The sequence below is a fragment of the Cryptomeria japonica genome, chromosome 7, assembly GCF_030272615.1.
Source record: "Cryptomeria japonica chromosome 7, Sugi_1.0, whole genome shotgun sequence".
In the NCBI taxonomy this organism is placed as follows: domain Eukaryota; kingdom Viridiplantae; phylum Streptophyta; class Pinopsida; order Cupressales; family Cupressaceae; genus Cryptomeria; species Cryptomeria japonica.
The window spans coordinates 307,367,182-307,388,418 of NC_081411.1; the positions used below are offsets into that span (position 1 = coordinate 307,367,182).

At 35.8% G+C, this 21,237-nt stretch overlaps 1 protein-coding gene across 4 annotated transcripts in view; it reads right to left on the bottom strand.

Moving 5' to 3' along the window:
• Positions 1-388: 388 nt before the first annotated feature.
• The window catches only part of LOC131039851 (sphingosine kinase 2), a 66,415-nt gene continuing 45,566 nt past the window's right edge, over positions 389-21,237 (bottom strand). Inside the window, exons 9-11 of one of the 4 annotated variants that reach the window (XM_057972706.2) lie at positions 19,627-19,749; positions 17,712-17,728; positions 389-869 (exon numbers count right to left, since the gene is read on the bottom strand). In XM_057972706.2, the coding sequence (XP_057828689.2) occupies positions 866-869; positions 17,712-17,728; positions 19,627-19,749 (144 nt within the window). In that variant the 3' untranslated portion in view covers positions 389-865. Of the gene's footprint in view, positions 870-17,711; positions 17,769-19,626; positions 19,750-21,237 lie in introns of all 4 variants that reach the window. The other 3 variants (XM_057972705.2, XM_057972702.2, XM_057972704.2) reach the window with 3 other exon arrangements.

Below are 21,237 nucleotides of genomic sequence, written 5' to 3' on the forward strand. Positions count from 1 at the left end.
CCCTTAAGTGTCAATAAAATCATGACTTTGCGCACTTAACATTTTTCTTTAATATGCAACTATGTTGGATTTTCAGCATAGGGAAAATGACATTTGAATCCATAAACCAATTGACAGAAAAATGCATTAAGTTAATCAAACTCAATTTTATAGTGTCCTGATGATGATTTTGCCTTGGAAAAATGGAGTGTCAAAATTAAGTGTATCTTGAATGAGCCCTAATGAAAGCATGCTAGTGTGTGACAATTGTCAAAGGTCCAAGTTGAAGCATTAGGTCATGGAATTAGATTAAAGAGTCCAATATTTTTCCTTGTCAGATACTACCTGTGTGTGTGTGTGTGTGTGGATAGATAGACAGATAGACAAAACGTAACATATTCTAAGCAAATGAACATCCAAACAAATATTATATGTTTAGAAGAATGAAAAGAATAACAATTGCTAGTATAAGTAGTGGATTTTTCTTTAAATACACCATCTGAAAGAAATGTATGACTACTGTACAATTGAAAATACAAGGCAACAAGGAATCTGGTGGTAGATATTTCTTTGCATTTCTTTTTTTCATTTTTTTGGTGAAAAACAGGGCAACAAAGGATCACAATGAATAAGAAACTAAAAGGGGGAAACAAAAACATGCTTATGCAGACAATCGATGGCAAAATATGTTATGTCCATTAGGGACAGAATATAGTAGCCAAGCCCTTTTCAACTGTCACTTGAATGGGAGGACCATATGACATGAGATAGGAATCGTTGTCTCCAAATGATCCTTTGCCCATAGCCAAGACTTCACCATCTACATCAATTATTCCTCCTTGTGAAGAGCTTCCTGTGCGCCCACCTGGTGAAAGACGAAATGCTTTCACCTAAATAGAAATCAATGAACTATTGTCAGATATAAAAGATGCAAACTTCATCAGCTTAGTAGAGAAAGTAGAAGCTGTTCAATATAAATGAAAAGCAAATTTTGCCACAAGGATCCTAAGCTGAATAAAAATTTACCAACTTTGATATAGTCATTTAAAGGCATTTAAGAAGGAATATATAGGAGATATTCAAATGAATCTCTTTATAGCATTGGCAAATCAATGATTAAGGCATGGCTAATATAATTTCACAGATTTCCATTGTTGTTAAATCTTCCCAAAAACAGTACTTAAATGAATTGAGCCCTCTTACTCCTAATGGATATCTTTAAGTAGCACTTCTACAGAGCTCTTAAGCAATTTGTTTCACCAAAAATTGGATGTTGTGAGGGGAAGATTCTTTCATGGAATAAGAGTTGGATGAGTTGGAAGCAGCTGTGGAGGACCTCAAGAAATACTAGTTTCCAAGTTCTCGTGATCTTCAAATTTCTTTCTTGGTAGATAAGGGAGGGATAGTCATCCAGTCCAATCAATTCCTCTCAAGGACCTACAGAATGGCAAGTCTCTAGATCCTGATGATATTCTGGTTGATTACACAAGAAAAGGCAACATTTGTTTTGTCCGGACTATGTAAAAATATGCCTAGAAATGGTAGGAAGGTGCCCATTACACTCCAGTGTTTCTTACAAAAGTCTGGCAGAAGCTCTTGTTAGGAGAATGAATTGTTTTTTACTCAAATACTCAGAAGAGAACAATCCTGATTTATGAAGCAAACGTTTACTATATCCAATTTTGTTACACCTTGGGAGGCAAGGGTTTCCTCTGGAAGATATACTTTGACAATGGTTGTAATAAGATTGACTGTGACTTCTGTTTAAAGCTGGATTGGCTGCGCTTGGGATCCAATTTTCATGGGATAGTAGCTATTCACTTTTTGCTGGCTTCAGCAAGAGTTAAGTATGAATGCAACCCTTTCAAACCCCACATACTTAAAAGGCCTATTTGGAAGGCTTCCTTACAACTCCATATTTATTGGATGCTCAGTGGTCATTTCTAAAGGCAGCTAGAGAACCAAAACAAATTGAAGGAAGTCCTTCGTCTGGAAGGCAGACAGCTACTTAATGTTTAGTTTGCAAATGACTCGAGTCCTAAGGTGACAAAGTCTCAGCTTAAGATACTCTAATTTCTTTGGTTATCTTTGCTAAAGAAACTAAGCAGTGGTGAACAAAAGACAGGTCTTTACTGGTTAAGATGGACCTTAGAACCAGATTCAAGAAGGGTGAAAAATATAGAGGAAATCACCATTTGCGCTGGTATTTTGCTTGAGATAACAATTTCTGTTGTCTAAATTTGGGTAAAAAATGCAGATTGGATGTTTATACTTTATACCTTCCTCCAGTTGGGAAAACGATGATTATGAGCATAATTTTAACTGCGAGACATATTTAGTAGATTATCTTTTCCCTTCCTAGGAAAACCACAAACGGGTAAAGAAGGTGCTCAAAAGTTTTTTGTGGAATTTAGCAATTTGGAAAATTACTATTTTGAGAGATCAAGGAGACTTAGGGGTTCTGTTGACGTGCGTTTTGTGACCACGCGCAACACATAATAAAGTCACCTTATCCTCTCTTGATCAAAATCAGATGTATGCTAAGATTGCAAGAAGATCATACATTGACTCCAAGGTTTCAACTGCGTACTAGCGACTTTATTGCGGATATAGATTCGTTTGGCTTTGATGTTTGTTGGTAATCCAACGGGACTTACGTTTGGATCATTCTTTGACTCCTTTGCTGTGGCTGGAACTTCATCATCAAATATAGCAATTTTGTGATGCTTCTACTTTGAATGAACTAAACTGGAATGGACTGAAATTAAAGGGGAAAGGGTTAGAAGGATCTAAATCTACTCCTAAGGGCAGTGATATCAATAGATAGTGCTCTAATGGACGAATTCCAAATAAACCAAATTCTGCTTCGCCAAGATTAACTACAACTTCACAAGAACTTGTGCAATCTTCCAAGTGTTGAAGATGGTAACTTAAGCAGATATCATACCTACCATATTTATGGTATCCTTGGGCTCCTATTTGTATTCAGTTTGCTGGAAATGTTTCGACTTTATATTACTTCTGTCAATGATCTTATTTCATGAACTGAAGTCTTTGGTAGCTGTCACCAACTTTATTTTAGCTGGCAATACGTTTTCTTTCTTTCGCTGTCTTCATCAACTCTTGGGTAGGTCGGTGTATAACTGACATCTTTTGGCATTCCGTCTTTTTTATGAGCTTCATTGGGTTGTATGATGAGCTATTTATTCAGTTGCCGTGAGTTAGTTCAGGAGGTATCAATATTCTTCGAAGGATTTTTTGCTGCGGTTTTATCTGCTCTTATTTTCTGAAATGTTCATTTAAGCTTGACAGTGAAATTTGTTGTGGGGAAGATTCTCTCTATTGACATCGTCTTCAAGTATCTTGTAAGAAGTTTTCTGAGAGTCATATTCTATTTTATCATTATCAATCATTGTTAAAATGATTGCCTTTAAAGTGTGAGTGTTATGTAATTATTCTGAGCCTTCAATAAAATCTATTTTTTGGGTGTGGTTGGGTATTTGACCTTCAAGAGGAGGGTTTTCCTAGGATAATTTGGTGTCTTTCTGTTCTCTTGCTGTCTTAGATTCTTTTATGTGAGTTTATAGCTTTCTGATTTTATTTAACATGGTATCAGAGCAGGTATAAAATAAGATCCTAAATCAGATTGCTTAGTTTCGAAATTTTCTTTATTTGAAGTTGTAGTATGTTTATTTCAATTTTCATAATGGTGAATGGACTCAAAGTTGAAGACAGACTAGATGGTGCAGCCAATTACACTTCATGGAAGTTCAAGATTCTTATTGTGCTAAAAGAAAATGATCTTCTTAACTATGTGAAGTCTGTTGTAGATGAACCTTCAGATGACACAGAGAAAGCTCAATGGAGGAAGAATAATCTCATGGCTAGAAAAATTTTAATTGATTATGTTAAGGATCATCTAGTACTTGTTATATCCAAGTTGAATTCAGCCAAAGAGATGTTCGAGTGTCTTCAAAGTTTGTATGAATTCAACAGTACTAGTAGAGCTCTAGCATTGAGACGTCAACTCCATATCAAAATAGCTAGAGGTAATTCTGTTGTTTCTTTCTTTATGAAAATTACTGAATTAAAAGATCAACTTAATGCTATTGGTGATTTTATTGAGGATAAAGATCTTGTTATGCTAGCCATGAATGGTCTGTTGGTTTTTGTAACTAGGTAGAAAAATAAAAGTTGAATTCTGATTGCCCAAGGCAACATTAGAATTCAACTTAAGTAATAGGGTTGGACCCATTCTTACCATGTGGCGTGTGAATTAGTTATGTATTGTTCATTTGTAATGGGCTGGGCCCAATAACCATACGTTGTATTATGACAGGACCATTTCCTAACGTGTGGACCCATAAATGTTCACACGCAACACATTATGTATTCGTCCACATGAAACGTGTGAAACACACACTTAAATGTAATGTGTGGTTAAGCAATTTATAGGTTTGGGCCCCAAACAGGAAACGTGTCACAAGTTGCAAGTTATGTAGGCCCTAAAGTGGGCGCCAAAGTGCAAAGTGAAATATGTAAAATAAAGAAAATTAGTTAAGGCCGACTTAGAAGACTTGAACATGAATCTTGTATATAAACAAGATTCATTCTACATAACAAATATCCTTATCAAGTGCGATCAGCCTTATGCAAGAACAGTCAACGAATCAGGCATCTTATAGAGCGAATCCATTGGACAACTTGTTGGGCAAGGTGATGCGCTATACTTCAGTGACCTCCCTCTTCAATTTGATGTTGATATTCTGCTCTCCCTGAAGACACATTACAGCTGCATATGCTAGGTTCAGTCTGTCCTAGATTGGCAACCAAATCAGATAAGTAATCTGATTCATGTAATCTGCTCATAATTAAGAATCTGATCTGAATCTTTCATGTTGGGTTTTTCCTCCAAGAGGGAGGTTTTCCCAAGGTACTTGTGTCTTGTGTTGTGTGTTCTTATTGTTATTTTTGCTTATTCTCAATATGTTTATAACTTAAGTAACTAGATTAACATCTGATTACCTAAAATCAACATGGTCTTCCTCATTCTTGGAAATCTTTCATTCAAGGTATTAGTGGAAGAAATGAATTACCTAAGTTTGATCAATTGAGGACTGATTGCATTCAAGAGGAATGCAGATTGGAGGCAAGAAGATTTGGACGTAAATCTCATCATGAAGAGAGCATGTTCTTGCTGCCCATGCATCTAAAAGAAGAGGAAGGAAAGGAAACTTCAAAAGGAACAGAGATAGAAATTTTGATTCAGCTCTTGAATCTAAGAAAAGAAAGGATCTCTCTAAGGTTCAATGCTTCAGATGTGACAAATTTGGTCACTTTGCTAGAGAATGTCCTACGAGACCCAAGTCTCAAGCTGCTGCAACAAATGTTGAAAATGTTTCTCCTCATAGAGAGTCTAGTGAAAATTCAGAAGGGTTCTTATTTATTTCTGGTCTCTCCAGAAACATTCCTACTGACAGTGATACATGGCTTATTGATAGTGGAGCCTCCCGCCATATCACTGGTTATCGTGAACACCTCTCCAACTTGAAAGAAAAAGATTCACATCTTCAAGTTATCATTGGTAATGATGCATGTTATTCTGTGAAGGGAGTTAGTTCTACTTCTTTTCAGTTGGATTCTAGTATTCCTCTTCTTCTGAGTGATATTCTCTTTGTTCCTGGTATTAAGTGGAATCTGATTTCTATTTCAGCATTAGAAGACAAGGGTTATCATGTTGCTTTTGTTGATGGAAAAGTTCTTGCATGGAAGAAGAACACCAGCATTCAGTCTGCACGTGAGATTGGTGTTCGTCATGATAGTCTTTACAAGCTTTCAACTCGTCCTATTCAAGCTTTAGCTCATGATTCTACAAGCTCAAGTGAGTTGTGGCATAAAAGATTTGGTCATCTAAATTTTAGAACTTTATCTTCAATGGAGAAGGTAGTTGTTGGTCTTCCAAAGTTGAATCAAAACCATGAAGGTGTCTGCAAGGGATGTGCTCTAGGTAAGAACATTAAGAGTACTTTTCATAGTAGTGAAAATAGAGCAAAGGATATTCTAGAATTAATTCACTATGATTTTTGTGGCCCCATGTTAGTTGCTTCCCTTAGTGGTTTTTGGTATTATGTTGCTTTCATTGATGACTTTTCTCGGAAGTGTTGGATTTATTTTCTTAAGTCTAAAGAATCTGATGATGTGTTGTCCAGATTTAAAGAGTTTAAAGCACTTGTTGAAAATTTATCTAACAAGAAGATAAAGATTCTAAGATCTGATAATGGGGGAGAATATGTTTCTAGTTTATTTCATAACTTTTGTGTTGAAGTTGGGATTAAGAGGGAGTTTTGTGTCCCTTATAATCTTCAACAAAATGGTGTAGCTGAAAGAAAGAACATAACAATTGTTGAGGCAGCGAAGGCTATGATCCATGATCAAAGTCTTCAAACATTTTTATGGGCAGAGGCTTGCAGGACAGCAGTATACATTCAGAATCGTAGTCCTCATCCAATTCTAGACAACATAACTCCAGAAGAAGCTTTTTCAGGTATTAAACCTGACATTAGTCACTTCAGGATTTTTGGATGTCCTGTCTATTTTCATGTTCCAAAAGAGAAAAGAACTAAGTTAGAGCCTTCAGGAAAGAAAGGCATTTTTGTTGTTATAGTGAGTCTTCAAAAGCATATAGGATTTACATTCCAGGTCAAAAGCAAATTGAAATCAGCAGGGATGTGTCTTTTGATGAAGAAGTACTTGCAAGAAATCCAAAGAATCTTACATAGAATCTAATAGAGAAGACTTTGAGCTTCCTCATGATATAGATGTTCCGGATTCACCTTCAAAAATTCAAAGGGAGAATACAGATTTAGAAGACTCAGCTGATCCTGTTGATCCAATTGATTCTATAGATACTTCTACAGGTCCCAGTAATATTCCAGCTAATAAGAAAAGACCTTTGTGGGCTCGAAACACTATGGAAGAAGCTGAAAAATATGCAGCCCCTCGTGGCACCTTCAGAGGGAGTAAAAGGCCTTAGAAGTTTGCAAGATATGTAGCCTTGATGAGTCACTTTTTAGCATCCGAGCCTTCTAATTTTGAAGAAGCCTCAAATCAGCAAGTGTGGAAGGATGCCATGATGGAGGAGTATCAATCCATTATCAAAAATGATGTGTGGGATATATTCCTAGGCCCAAAGATAAATCTGTTGTTTCCTCTAAGTGGTTGTTTAAAATTAAACATACAACTGATGGGAGTGTAGAAAAATATAAGGCTAGATTTGTAGCTAGAGGTTTTTCACAAAAGGAAGGCATAGACTATGAAGAGACTTTTGCGCCTGTAGCTCGTTATACCTCTATCAAAACTATTATTGCTATTGCAGCTGTTAAAGGGTGGAAATTGCATCAGATGGATGTAAAAACAGCATTCTTGAATGGTGTAGTTGAAGAAGTTTTTATTGAGCAGCCAGATGGATTTGTGATTCATAAAAAAGAATATGCAGATTGAAAAAGGCCTTGTATGGCCTTAAGCAAGCTCTTGGTGCTTGATATGAAAGAATTGATAGGTATTTGTTGAGTTTGGGTTTTCTCAAAAATGTTGCAGACTCAAATATCTATTTCAAGGTAATTGATAGTAAAGCTTTAATTTTAGTTCTATATGTTGATGATTTATTTCTTACTGGAGAGGATGATCTCATTACTAGATGTAAGAAAGAGTTAACTTCTGAATTCGAAATGAAAGATCTTGGTTTGAGCATTATTATCTTGGTTTGGAAGTGTGGCAAAGACCAAATGAAATCATTTTAAGTCAAGGGAAATATGTCATTGATATTTTGAAAAGATTTGGTATGTTAAATTGCAAATCTATGTCAACTCCCATGGAAACAAATCTGAAAAAGTTACATGAGTTTGTAGCTAGTTCAGATTTAGTTGATCCTACTATGTATAGGCAATTGATTGGATCTTTGATGTATTTAGTCAATACAAGGCCTGGCATATGTTATGTTGTTAACACTCTTAGTCAGTTTATGAGTGAGCCTAGACAGATTCATTTCGTTGTAGCTAAACATATATTGAGATATGTGTGTGGTCCAGTGGGATATGGTCTAAAATATTCTTCTTGTGAAGGTTTGAAATTGCAAGGTTTTTCTGATTCAGATTGGGCAAGTTGTGTACCTGACAGGAAGAGCACTTCCGGTTGTTGTTTTAGCTTAGGTTCAGCTATGATTTCCTGGTGCAACAAGAAGCAATCATGTGTGGCCCAAAGTACAGCTGAAGTTGAATATGTTGCAGCTAATACTGTAGCTAGAGAAGCAGTGTGGCTTCGTAAATTGCTTGCAAGATTGTTTGGACAGCCTTAGGAACCTACAGTGATTCATTGTGATAACCAAAGATGTGTGAAGCTTTCAATTAATCATGTCTTTCATGATAGAACCAAGCATGTGGAAATAAAATATCATTACTTGAGAGATATGGTTCAAAGGAAAGCAGTGGAGCTCAAATACATTTGCACAAAGGAGCAAACAGGCATTCTTACCAAGCCACTTCCTAGAGTGAAGTTTTGTTATTTTCGAGATAACCTTGGTAATGTAGAAAATGTTGCTCTAGCTGAGAGAAAATCTCAGCTTCAATAAATTATATATATATGTGTGTGTGTGTGTGTGTGTGTGTGTGTGTGTGTGTGTGTGTGTGTGTGTGTTGTTAATGAGTTCTTCTCTATGAGAGAGAAGTTCGAGGTGAAATCCCTTGTAATGCATTTTTTCTCTGTGATGGAGAAATTTGACATGAAAGCCCTTGAAACTCTTTCCACCTATGGGGGTAGCCATAGTGGATGTCATGTTGAGAGACTCCATGACAACATCACGTTGAGAGACTCCGTGATGAGAGCTTGTGTTATTTCACCTATGGGAGTAGCAATGGTGAACATCATGTTAAGTGAATCCATGATGGCTATCACGTTGAGAGAATCCGTGATTAAATTTTATTGTTTTATATTCTTTGTTTATCACGTTGAGAGAATCCGTGATTAATTTTTGTTGTTTGTCATGTTGAGAGACTCCATGAATTGAATATCTATTTATGATATCTTCTTTGTTAAGAGGGAGTGTTGAAGATGGTAACTCCAACAGATATCATACCTGCCATATTTATGGTATCCTCGGGCTCCTATTTGTATTCAGTTTGCTGGAAATGTTTCGACTTTATATTACTTCTGTCAATGATCTTATTTCATGAACCGAAGTCTTTGGTAGTTATCACCAACTTTATTTTAGTTGGCAATACGTTTTCTTTCTTTCGCTGTCTTCATCGATTCTTGGGTATGTCGATGTATAACTGACATCTTTTGGCATTCCGTCTTCTTTATGAGCTTCATCGGGTTGTATGATGAGCTATTTATTCAGTTGTCGTGAGTAAGTTCAGGAGGTATCAATATTCTTCAAAGGATTTTTTGCTACGGTTTTATCTGCTCTTATTTTCTGAGATGTTCATTTAAGCTTGACAGTGAACTTTGTTGTGGGGAAGACTCTCTCTATTGACATCGTCTTCAAGTATCTTGTAAGCAGTTTTCGGAGAGTCATATTCTATTTTATCATTATCGATCATTGCTAAAATGATTGTTTTCAAAGTGTGAGTGTTATGTAATTATTTTGAGCCTTCAATAAAATCTATTTTTTTGGTGTGGCTGGGTTTTTCACCCTCAGGAGGAGGGTTTTCCAGGATAATTTGGTGTCTTTCTATTCTCTTGCTGTCTTATTTTCTTTTATGTGAGTTTATAGCTTTCTGATTTTATTTAACACCAACGATGTTGAAGGATTTTCACATTGAGAAAGTGTAATGTCCCCTACTAAGTTTAGGCCTGTTTTAACCATAATTAATCTATTTCTATACATTTCGACATAAAACTAACTTGAGTAGGAGACAAATATATCTTAACATGAATCAAATCAGTGATAACATAATCTTTTCCTGATATTGAATTGATAAATAATTATATTTCCTATAAAATATAAATTACTAGCACTGTCATTTACTAAAACACTATTCATTATTCTACCTAGTAGCTGTAGTGGCAGACAGATCTGACGCATCTGACATGCGTCAGATCTGGTCTGCCCCTGTATGTGAAGTTAAGCATGATAGCCTTACTTAAAATAGTCTATTAGTATTACCCTTAAATATTACTATTAAATCTTGCATAACAAATATTATCAGGCTGTATATATTAAGCACATCCCCGTGTATACCGCCAAGTCCCAAGATATTACTGTCTGGAACTTAATAACAGTTCTGATCTGATCTAGACCTCTTGCAGACTATTAATCTCTCCTTCTTGATCGATAATCAATGATAATTGATACTGCTATTTTCTGAAGATATGTTTTGCCGACTGCTGATTGATACTGGTATCTGAAGATGTGTTTATTTTTTTGGATTGATTCCCTCCCTTGAATTAATGTTTCAATCTTCTTTTATACCTTTATCCTTCATAGAGATACCTCTCTTCAAATAGACGCCAATTCATACGACATGCCTCTTTCCCTTAATCACATCCCGTTGGAGAGTAATCATTAGTCATAATAAATCATGGTAAATAATCTATATCGCACCTTCCCATGTATGCTGTTCGTTGGCAATAGTTGATGGTTAACTAATCTTAGTGATTGGCTTTTGGTATTTATGAATAGCCACTCTCTTACTAGCAATCTGTGATTATTAACTTTGCTAGCTCATCACATCTTATCGCAGTGAACAGGTCCATTGCACATCGCACCATATTGGATTTCCTAGTATATAACTTGCTGTCCTTATGTTGACTTCTCATTCCTAGCTGTTATCCCACGATGAGGATTACATGATTCTAGGTCAAGTTCTCCAATATCACAGCGATGATATTTAATTTGATGATTGTTCTGCCGCTGATGGTATATGGATAGTATGTCTTTTATTAGACCAGAGATGCAATGATAGTTGTCTTCATAGTAATCGGACATATGCGATTGAAGGTGAACCATCTACATATCTTGCTATAATTATCTTCATGGAATCATCAACCATCTTGTGTCTTGCATAGTTGTCGATATGGCTCTGCTGATGTTAATTCAATACTGATCGAGGTATAATGATTACTTATGTCTTCTCTACATAAGCTCGATTATCTTAGTCCAATCCTTCTTCCATGAAGGTGGTCTTCTCACTTGGTATAAGATAAGTAAGATGAAAGGAACATGTTACTTATTATCTTTGTTTTGAGGTAATGATTCTTGTCACGATAATGTTGATGGAGATATGTAACGGACTATCTTCATGAAATCGACTATCGCATTTTCTTTGAGGAATCACTGCTTATTATTCTCCACTTCTATCTTATTGTATAATCGTACTGTTTCTTATTCTCTAATCCATCACTCATTAGATAATCTTGGTCATTCTTGGGTATGATATTTATGGCTATTTTATATATTAATGTCAGGTAGCGTCCCCTTTTTACCTCCCATTTTCTTGTATTCTTTCTTCATTTGACCAGTCAAAGAGCCCATATAACTACTTCCCATATCCACTGCTCCACACTCCTTTGCTCAGCATAGTAAAATATATTAGATATAATTGTAGTAGTTATCAAGTTTTAGTGTTTGACGGTAGATAGACATCTTCCTGTTCTCTTTGGATTATTACCAGCAAGCATATGTTTGTATACGTGGGCCCACATCTTAATGTCTTTTGTAATGTCCCTTCATGCTTGGAATACCCATTATGGATTATTCCACCTATCATATTCTTTCTATTCCTTTATTACTACTCTATTTCCTTACATAGCCTCCCTTGCTTCTTTTATCTTTTGATATATTTTACAATTTTGTCTCTTTTAGAGACTTCACAAAATTGAGGAATGCTAGCAATATAATGTCTAAGTTTCGGGACATTACAGAAAGTGCATTTGAATACCCAAAATGGTGCAATCCAAACAACTATCCACAATCGAACTTAGCACAAATTTAGTGGCTCAGGCTAACTTTACACTGCAACTTATAATCAACAAGATGCAAAAAGTATGAACTGTGGAAATTCATCAAACACCATTACATTCTCTATTGAAATCAAAACACTACTCTACTTCTACTCTAAGTGAGGAAGGTGAAACCATTCAAGTTTTGAAAAATAACTTAAGTGAACACCATTAGAGAACAATGCATCACTCTTATTATCCCAATAACTTATCGCAACAATTTCATACAAATCTCCATCCTTTACAAATGAAGGGGTCACCCCTTTATATAGGCCTCCAGCCTTGATTACATGCAAACCCTAATTAGGGTTTGACCCAAAAGATTCCACGCACATTATGCAACAAGGTGGGAATAAACATCAATGACCCATCATGCTCATTAACAATTGATTACATTCCTGCCAAAAATGGCGCCCATAAAGCATTAATCAACCATTACATTCAAAAAGTGCCCACTATGCAATAAATTCACCTTCATGCAAAATATCGCCCATTGTGCAATAAATGCACCATCACCTCCAAATTCGCCCAATGTGCACTGAATGCACCATCACTCCCAAGAATATGGTAGCCGCCATGAATCAAGTATGCCACTACTTGGTCAAGATGTCCACTAGCAATAAATGTGCCATCATGTTACCTTTGCACTCAATAGATTCTCGCCATGCAAATGGACCCCGACATCATAAGAGCTTTTAGAATTTTCCGAGTTGTGCTTCATTAATACAAAATATTCTCTTTGCATGTCTCCAACTCATCCTTTACAAGAATCTTTCCATTTCGGGCTCACAGAAGACATTTTGGAAGATTTTCCTACCTTGGAAGAATTTTAACAATCATTTCCACTTCTGAAGGATACCTGTACACCTAGCTTTTAGAGAGTGAAAATTCTTGGATAGAGAAAAAATTTATTGGGGAAGAATTTTTCCTTGTTTTTGTGTTCATCATGCCTAGAGAGATTTTTAATCAATTTGCCACTTTTCCTATTTTTTTAGGAATTTTTCCATTTTAGACTCCAGAATTTAGGAGAGAAAATTATCTCACCTGGCCAAATTTTCCTTCATCTTAAACTTCTTCATGAATTTTGTTGCTTGGGCAAATTTTCCACCTTGTTTGGAATTCTATCTCAATTTCATCCTTGGGTGTGATTTCTTCCTTGCTTGGAATTTCGTCTTTAGTTTATCCTAGAGGAAACTTCATCTTGGAGGAGGAATTGATGATTTCCTTTGAGAATTCCTCCATTACCCCTCTCTAGCGCTTCTCTCTTGGACTGGGCGCTGGAAACATGCGAATGAAGAATTTTGGTTTGGGAGGAAAATTCCTCCACAACTCAATTTTGGCGCTCCTTCCTTGTGTTAGGATTGATGATAGTCCCAAAGATACTGAGAGGGGGGGGTGAATCAGTATCTAACCAGTTAACAAAATTTATGACCTTATTACGTATTTTGCATTCCAAAACAATGTACCGGTAAACAAGAATTAATGCAGTAAATATGAATAGTAAAGACAACATAGAAAGCACACCATAACACAAGATGTTTAACGAGGAAACCCGGTGTGGGAAAAACCTCGGTGGGATATGTGACCCACAATATTCACTCACTGGCCAATGAATGGATATTACTTACAAGAGGGGCCTACACATGCAGGAAGGCCAACTACCTAGAGCTCACTGCTCAATTACAAAAGGAAGTCTCACTGACTTACAAAATGGATTATGAGAATCCAATATAATGTACTGCTACAAAACAGCATCTGCTATGCCAAATTCAGTACCGGTTTAAGCTCATACAATAACCATAAACCCTTATACAAGATCTGCCATAATATTTGCTCTACATATCCATCATATCTATCCTCTATCATGTATTGCAAAATGATCTACAAGATCTCATACTTATATATGAGTCTTATTACAATATGCCATGTCGGCTTACAAGATATTACAATTAAATACAAAATACAATAATCAAAATCCTATCAGCTGAGATGCCGATAAACATTATTGTCGCTGCTGGTGAACTGCCGATGTCGGTCGATATCCACAAGGTTGCCGGTAAGTTGCCATCAATGACAACACCTTCAATCACCTTCAATTCTCATTGGAGTGTGCAATGCCAACACCTTGACCTTGATTCTACTTTACCCCCGAGGAAGGAATTTCTTCAATCCTTAACCAAAATTCAAATTTTCCAGGAATTTTGTCCTAAAGGAAGGAATTTCCAACACAGTCAATTTTTCACTAACCTGGACTTATGTCCTGAAGCAAGGAATTTCCAACACTTATCAATTTTTCACTTTTTTCAAGAATTCTGTCGTGAAAGAAGAAATTTCCAACACTTGGTCAATTTTTCACTCTTAATCAATTTTTTCACTTTCCTGGAATTTCTTCATCTTGGGAAGAAATATTTTGATCAATTCATCACCTTTCCATTTTTTTAGGATTTTTTTTCCATTTTGAGCTTCAAAATTCAAGAGAGAGACAATTCTCTCTTGATCAATTTTTCCCTCTTGAAATTTCTTCAATTTTTTTCAAATTTCCATGCCTCTGAGAGACATTTTGAATTTTTTTTCCCAAGAGGATTTTCCTTTCCTCTCTATCCTTGACTTAATTTCCATGACCTTCTTTCCAACTTTTTCCTTGGGTGTGGAATTGACCTTGTGGAGGAAAATCTTGCTTGAAAGGAATTCATTCCTTACCCTTGCTTCAACACGTATTTCTTGCCTTGGGCGTGGAATCTACCTCATGGAGGAATTTATCTTGGGAAGGAAAAATCCTTCATCACCTTGTTCTAGCACTCCAACTAGGACTTGGGCGTTAATTTGCTCATGAGAAGGAATTTGATGCCAAGGATAAATTCCTCCTGACCCCAATTTGGCGCTCCCTTGCCTAACTTGGGCTTTGATTTGATAGTGTGGAGGAATTTGGTTGTGAAGGAAAATTCCTCCACAGCCCCATTTTAGCGCCCATCTCCCATGCTTGAGCGTTAGATTGACCATCTGCAGGAATTTTGGTCATGGAGGAAAAATTCCTCCACAACCCCTATTTGGAGCTCTCCACCTCTATCTGGGTGCTAAAACCACGTTGTGCAGGAATTTGGGTTTGGGAGGAAAATTCCTCCACACCCCATTTGGGAGCTCTCCACCTCTACCTAGGCACTAAAACCATGTTGTGGAGGATTTTTGCAAGAAGAAGAATTCCTCCATGGGGTCACTTTAGCGCCCATGCTATTCCTAGAATGCCTTTTCCACGGGATGAAGAATTCTTGTTTAATTTTCTCCAGACTTAGCCATTTTGTGCTCTTTCGAGATTGGGATGCCATTTTTGGATTTTGAAGTGATTTTTCCTTCCTTAGAAGATTTTTCGAGCTTTTCCACTTCAAGAAGGAATTCTACATTTAGTCATTTTTTTGAACAACTGTCTACTTTTTTTACTTTCCGGATTTAGACAAATATTCAAGAATGTTCAATCTTCAGTGTCAGGACTCCTGCCTATGAAGAACTTGCCAAAACTAGACTTAGTACTTCGAAATGTCAAAATTAGGGCAAATTGGGACAAATTGACGCTCACTAAAAATAGAAACTGCTAAAAATAGTAAGTTTGATTTTTGGTAAAATAAAGACAATTCGAGAGGCAGTGAAATTCCCTATAAAATAAGAACTTTCTAAAAATAGAAAGTTGCTCAGAATTCGCTCAAATTTCATTGGTAGTTTTGTTGAAGGGTCCTAATTCCAATGCAATGTTCAATTTTTTCAAAACCCTAAGGAAAAGACCTCAAACCTAAGTCTAAAGGGCAAAACCCTAAAATAGGCAAAACAGGTTTCAGACTTAGCCAAATTTACTCAAACGACTCAAAGACTTGATCAAATTTCATCAAAACATTTGCAAACCGGGGAGACCAGAGAGATTGTTGCAGAAAGACCCAAAGAACCAAAACCAAAAAACCAAGAGGACCTAAAAAGTAGGGGTCCCCAATTTGCAATGGGGTGATGTGTGAAAACGTCATAATAGGTTCCTTATGTAAGAGTGCAAATGGCAATCCTTGTAATGTCCCTTTTTTCGAGTTCTCTTGCATTATTGATGACACTGATCTTTTGGTTGTGTGTCAACCTAATGAGAGTGGGTATTTGAAGTTACCAGTGAGCTCAAATGGTTTAGAGGATTCATTAAGCACTTTCAAATGTTATTTCCAGCTTCTAGTTTTGCTGAGAGCGTCTATTTTTAGTAAGCCACCTGGTCAGGTCCGATTATCATCATTCATTATCAGCATCACTCTTGCACACTCAGTTTTTTATTTTGATCAATTCAACCATTCTCACTAATTGGATGTAATATTGAGCTATATTTAATTAATTGCACTAAGGTTGCCATTTTAATTAAAATAATTTATCAAGGACCTCAATATTATAGCTCCTTGGAAAGAGAACAAAGAGTTTTAAATGTTAAGACATTGAAAAGGAGACTTTCAGTGGTAGAAATGTTTTAAAAATAAATTATATCACTTTTCGGAGTTTCCAAAAATTTCCCCAAAATAGCTTATAAAAAGGGGGATTGAGAGCTCATTTGGTATGATACATTTTAAGAGTTTATTCTATTTCTTTAATTGAGAAACCCCCTGTGGTACTAGAGATCGAACATGGTTCATCTCAGCCTATGGAAGACAAAAACCCTCTTTGGGAAAATCAATTTTAGTGGTGGAAGATCTACCCTAGCTGGCGATTTGGTGGAATCATCCAAGTTTCGTAGTTGCACATCAATGTTTAGTTTAAAGATTGGAGTTTGGGGATTTAGAGATTTCAGATTTGCAGATGACTTAAAAAGGGACGCCACAGAGTATTAGTCTTGTGCACCAAACTAGACACCATGGTTAGGTATTCTCTATTGGACCATATGATTCAGTTTTGAATGAATGGTTTGTAATATCCTTTGTGTGAAAGTTAAATGTTGGAGTTTGGATGGATGGCTTGACTATTCAATGAGAGAATGTTTGATCTTTCTTAGCTAGTGTGGCTATATTGCTGGTCAATATGGCGTGAGACAAGCTAGGTGATTGGAAATCTCGGTTTACATCAAAGATAAGTTCAGCAGTTTGTGGGATTTCAGTAATAAAATTGAAGATTTTCATTGGTGTGGATGAGCGTGTGGCAAGGTGGACGTCAAAGAAAGAGCGTTGAAGGAGGAGAGCAAAGGAAGATAAGGGTTTTCTGATCAAGCCATTTTTGGATAGCTGCTGCTATTGAGCATTCATGAACCCTTCCTAAGGCAATGTGGGAAAGAAGAGTGTATAGCACAATCCTGTGCAGATTTTAATATATCTCACGAAGGTCTTTTTCCTTAGTATGAGTCACAATTATTCTTGCTGTTCTTAGTTTCTTTCCTGCTAGACGTAAGGTTACAGCACTAGTCAGTTGATGGAAACCCTTTGAAAAGTGTGGAATTACTTCTGCTATTGGGACGGCTTAGCTGGGAGATCATTATCTGAGTCTATATCTCAATGAATGCTGGGCGAACTTCTTTCCCACAAGCTGCAACATTCCTCAGTCTGCCATACATTGTTTGTTCATAAATAAATTATATGCATTTTAAACTGATATTTGTACCAGAACTGTAGCATTCAATCATTGCATGTCAGTCATCATATATATATTCAGGGGGTCATATCTGCATGTTCTTTCTTGGTATCATTGGCTGATTCATAATATACATCGGTGAATGGTAAATCTGTTTATAATACCTGTAAGTAGTCTCAGTCTGAAAATAAGAATGAGCATCATTGCTGTAAGCATATTTCCTTTCCAAAAGCAATAAACACAGATCAGAAGGTTGCAAACAAACAGTACAGAGAAAGCAAACATTGCACAATTTCAGAAAATCAGAAAAATCTATAAGCAAGCAAACTGTTTGACAAAATTACTCAAAGGGTTGACTGAAAAAATTTGGATAAGGATCAGGGGTACATATTACAATTCTTCCTGGAAATGTATCAAAACAACACTGGATGGTGATGGCCAAGGAATTTGGGGCTCATTTTAGCTTCAAGATATACTTGTTAATGTCAAGAAATTCATAAAAACAAGGTCAACCCCACAAAATGGGTCTAGGTAGCCTTGTGACTGGCAACTGTCTGTTGGCATTACAGGAATCACATGATACCTGAAACATTGCTTCAAGACCTATATGAACATTTTATTCTCCACATTGGCAGCCTAACCTCTTACCTATTTTTTCCAGCACAAGGCTGGATAAAATGGACATTTTCGTGAGGGATATCTTTGGCATTATAAATCAAACCTATATCTTGCCATAATTTAAACCAGGCACAAATGCGAAATATTGCAAACAAAACTGCTTATGAAAAGGATGTAAATTTATCTTTTTAAAATACAGGTCCATCTTAATAAACTGGTCAAGCATCAGGAAAATATCAGAATGATTGGATGGGCTGTAAAGGGAAGCCCTTTTATAACCATGTGACTAAAGGTTTGTGACCAAGTGAGACACTCTTCTGCTATCATTTCATGTATTAAAAGGGAGTAAAGAGTAAGCCACAAAAGTTTTAGACCATGTCAAAGACATTGACAGGGAAGTTATAAATAGAGCTAAAAGCTTATAACCTTTTGAAACAAAAATTTAATGGTTAATAAGCTGCTAGAGAACTGAAATATTAAGGTCCTCTACCAAGGATAGAGTTTTGCAGTGGCTAGTGCTTGACCAGAGTTTGACAGTCAAATCAAAGTTTCACAAGGTAGGGATCACAAATTCTTTATGTAGCATATGCCATATGTGGTAGAGAAGAGTCAGTTTGCAATATCTCGGAATGTACTTCTGTCAAGTCTTTTCGATATGATTTCAAGACAAAACGCATTAGTTATTCATTTGTCCCTCTTTCTTGATGAGGCATGCTCCTAGAAGACACTTGAATGATCAGGGATAGTTGCAAAACTCTTTGCCATACAATTCAGCTGAAAGTCATTGATTTTCTATTAATGAATAGGTGTAACGCAATGTTTTAGACAAAACTTTCTGCTCAATTAGAGTTCAGAGTGTTCAACCAATATTTAGCTTTGCTAGATTTTGCAAGGATGTTAATTTGGATAAAGGCTCAGAAAGTCATCTCATCAAGCTTTTATTCACTCATGATTTTCCTCATAATTATGTTGTTAAACTAATGTAACTCTCTTGTTTTTAGGAGTAATACAAGTTAGATCTCTTCCAAGAAAAAGATGTAAGCTTTTGGAGAAAACTATCAAGGAGTTTGAATTCCATTTCTTAAAATAGAAGTCCATTCATGTCTTCGATAATTTAATCATTGGTTCTTATCAGTATGGGTGTGCATTTTATTGGACTGATCTGTTATTAGTACCTGAGCTGAATAAATACTTGGATATAGAGTAGCTTTGTATGGAACAAGATAGTTAATCCAAAATAGAAATGCACAAATTTTGGCTCACAAAGGACTGAGCTCAGAATCCATTTGCACCAAATACATTTATAGATGTGTTTCCTCTTCAGTTGCCTCCTCTCATAGTTAACAGGTTTCTGATACGAATTAGAAAACATCTTAAACAAAATTTTAAATATAAGATTTCATAACAATGTTAACTTGCATTGAGTAGATGCATTGTATGAATCAACTAATTGCAACTCACCTTCAAATACTGTACATATCTTGATTTGACATGACCTCCATCTTTCATCTTAAGAAGTAGGCTCAAGAGTGACCACTTTGGACATTTCTTAACAATCACTAAATCTACATAGCCATCTGAGAACTGCAAAAACATAAATATAAAGGAAATAAATATCCCAAATTCCAATGCTTCAGAAAGCTTGAACAGTATAACACACTTTTAAGATAAAAAAAAGGACATGTCACTCACACAAACTGTTGGGGAAATGCTCTTTTCATTTTCTCTACGTGGGCAATCAAGCTATCTCAAATCATAAATAAAGTAGCATGGCACGGCCACCATATAATAAGCATAATTGTGGACTAAAAACAGAGACAGCTTAAAGAGGAACCTTCTCCCAGCTTTATTCGCATTCTTTAGTCAGCAATCATATTTTTTCTGTGTGGTATTATTTATTCATTATTTTCAAGGTTTATGTTCATGTTAGTATTCAGCAAAGTTTAAGTTGGAATCAAGTTCAACAAAAATAAAAAATTTCAAATAAAGATTGTGATTTAATTCGACTAATATAAATTTGTAGAATCTTTTTAGTAAATCTAATCACAATTTTTTTATTTTATTATTTATTAACTTAATAAATCTATTAATAAGTATCAAATTTAAATATGTACATTAAAATATAAACAAATTTAAATCTTGTAAATAATATGTTGAATTTTATATATTAAATATATTAACTAGTATAGACATTTTAAATACATCTATCAAGAGATATCAATTTGGAGCTATTTTATTTACTTAAAAATTATTTTATTTTATTTGGAACTATTTTATTTACTACATAGGTGAAGACATAGATGTAATATGCTATTTATTTTGGAAACTATTTTTCTTTTTGGGTAAAACTAACAAATTCATTTAGTAAAGCATCAATACCAATACAGCAACAAGATTTCCAGATGACAACTATCATCACAACATACAATAGAAGAATAATCCACCATGAGGACCTACAAAACCAGCAATCAATGCGCAAAGAAAACCCAAAGGACCTTCTAAGCCCCATCCATCCCCCTCCCAGCCATCTAACCATACACCCTTTGAGAATCATAAATAATCTTGAGGAGCTGCAGCAATTTATCATGGTCCAAATCACCCCAATCAATGACATTCCAGTCATGAACTCCTTCAAAAGGACATTTGGCCAAACAATCTTCCACCCTATTCCATTCTCTAGGGATATGCAAAAGGAAATAGAATCAAAATTTCTGGCCAAACCAAGAATTTGCTTGACCACTACAGCCTCTTGTAAATTCCTTTTATTCAAGAAGGAAACAAGAATCACGGAGTCACTTTCACAAATAACCTTTCTCCATCCCTTTTCACATACTTTTTCTAAAGCCTTTAGAAATGACCATGCTTCCATGTAATTATTTGAGTGAACACCCATATACGAAGAAAAGAGGAATTGAACCCAACCTCACTATCCCAACCAACAATACCAGTTCCTGCTACACTCGGATCGCCACTAGAGAAACCATCAGTGTTAATTTTAAGGAAACCACTGGGATGCACAAGCCATTTTCTAGATCTACTCACCTTCTTAGAAATTTAAATCCTAGTTGGATA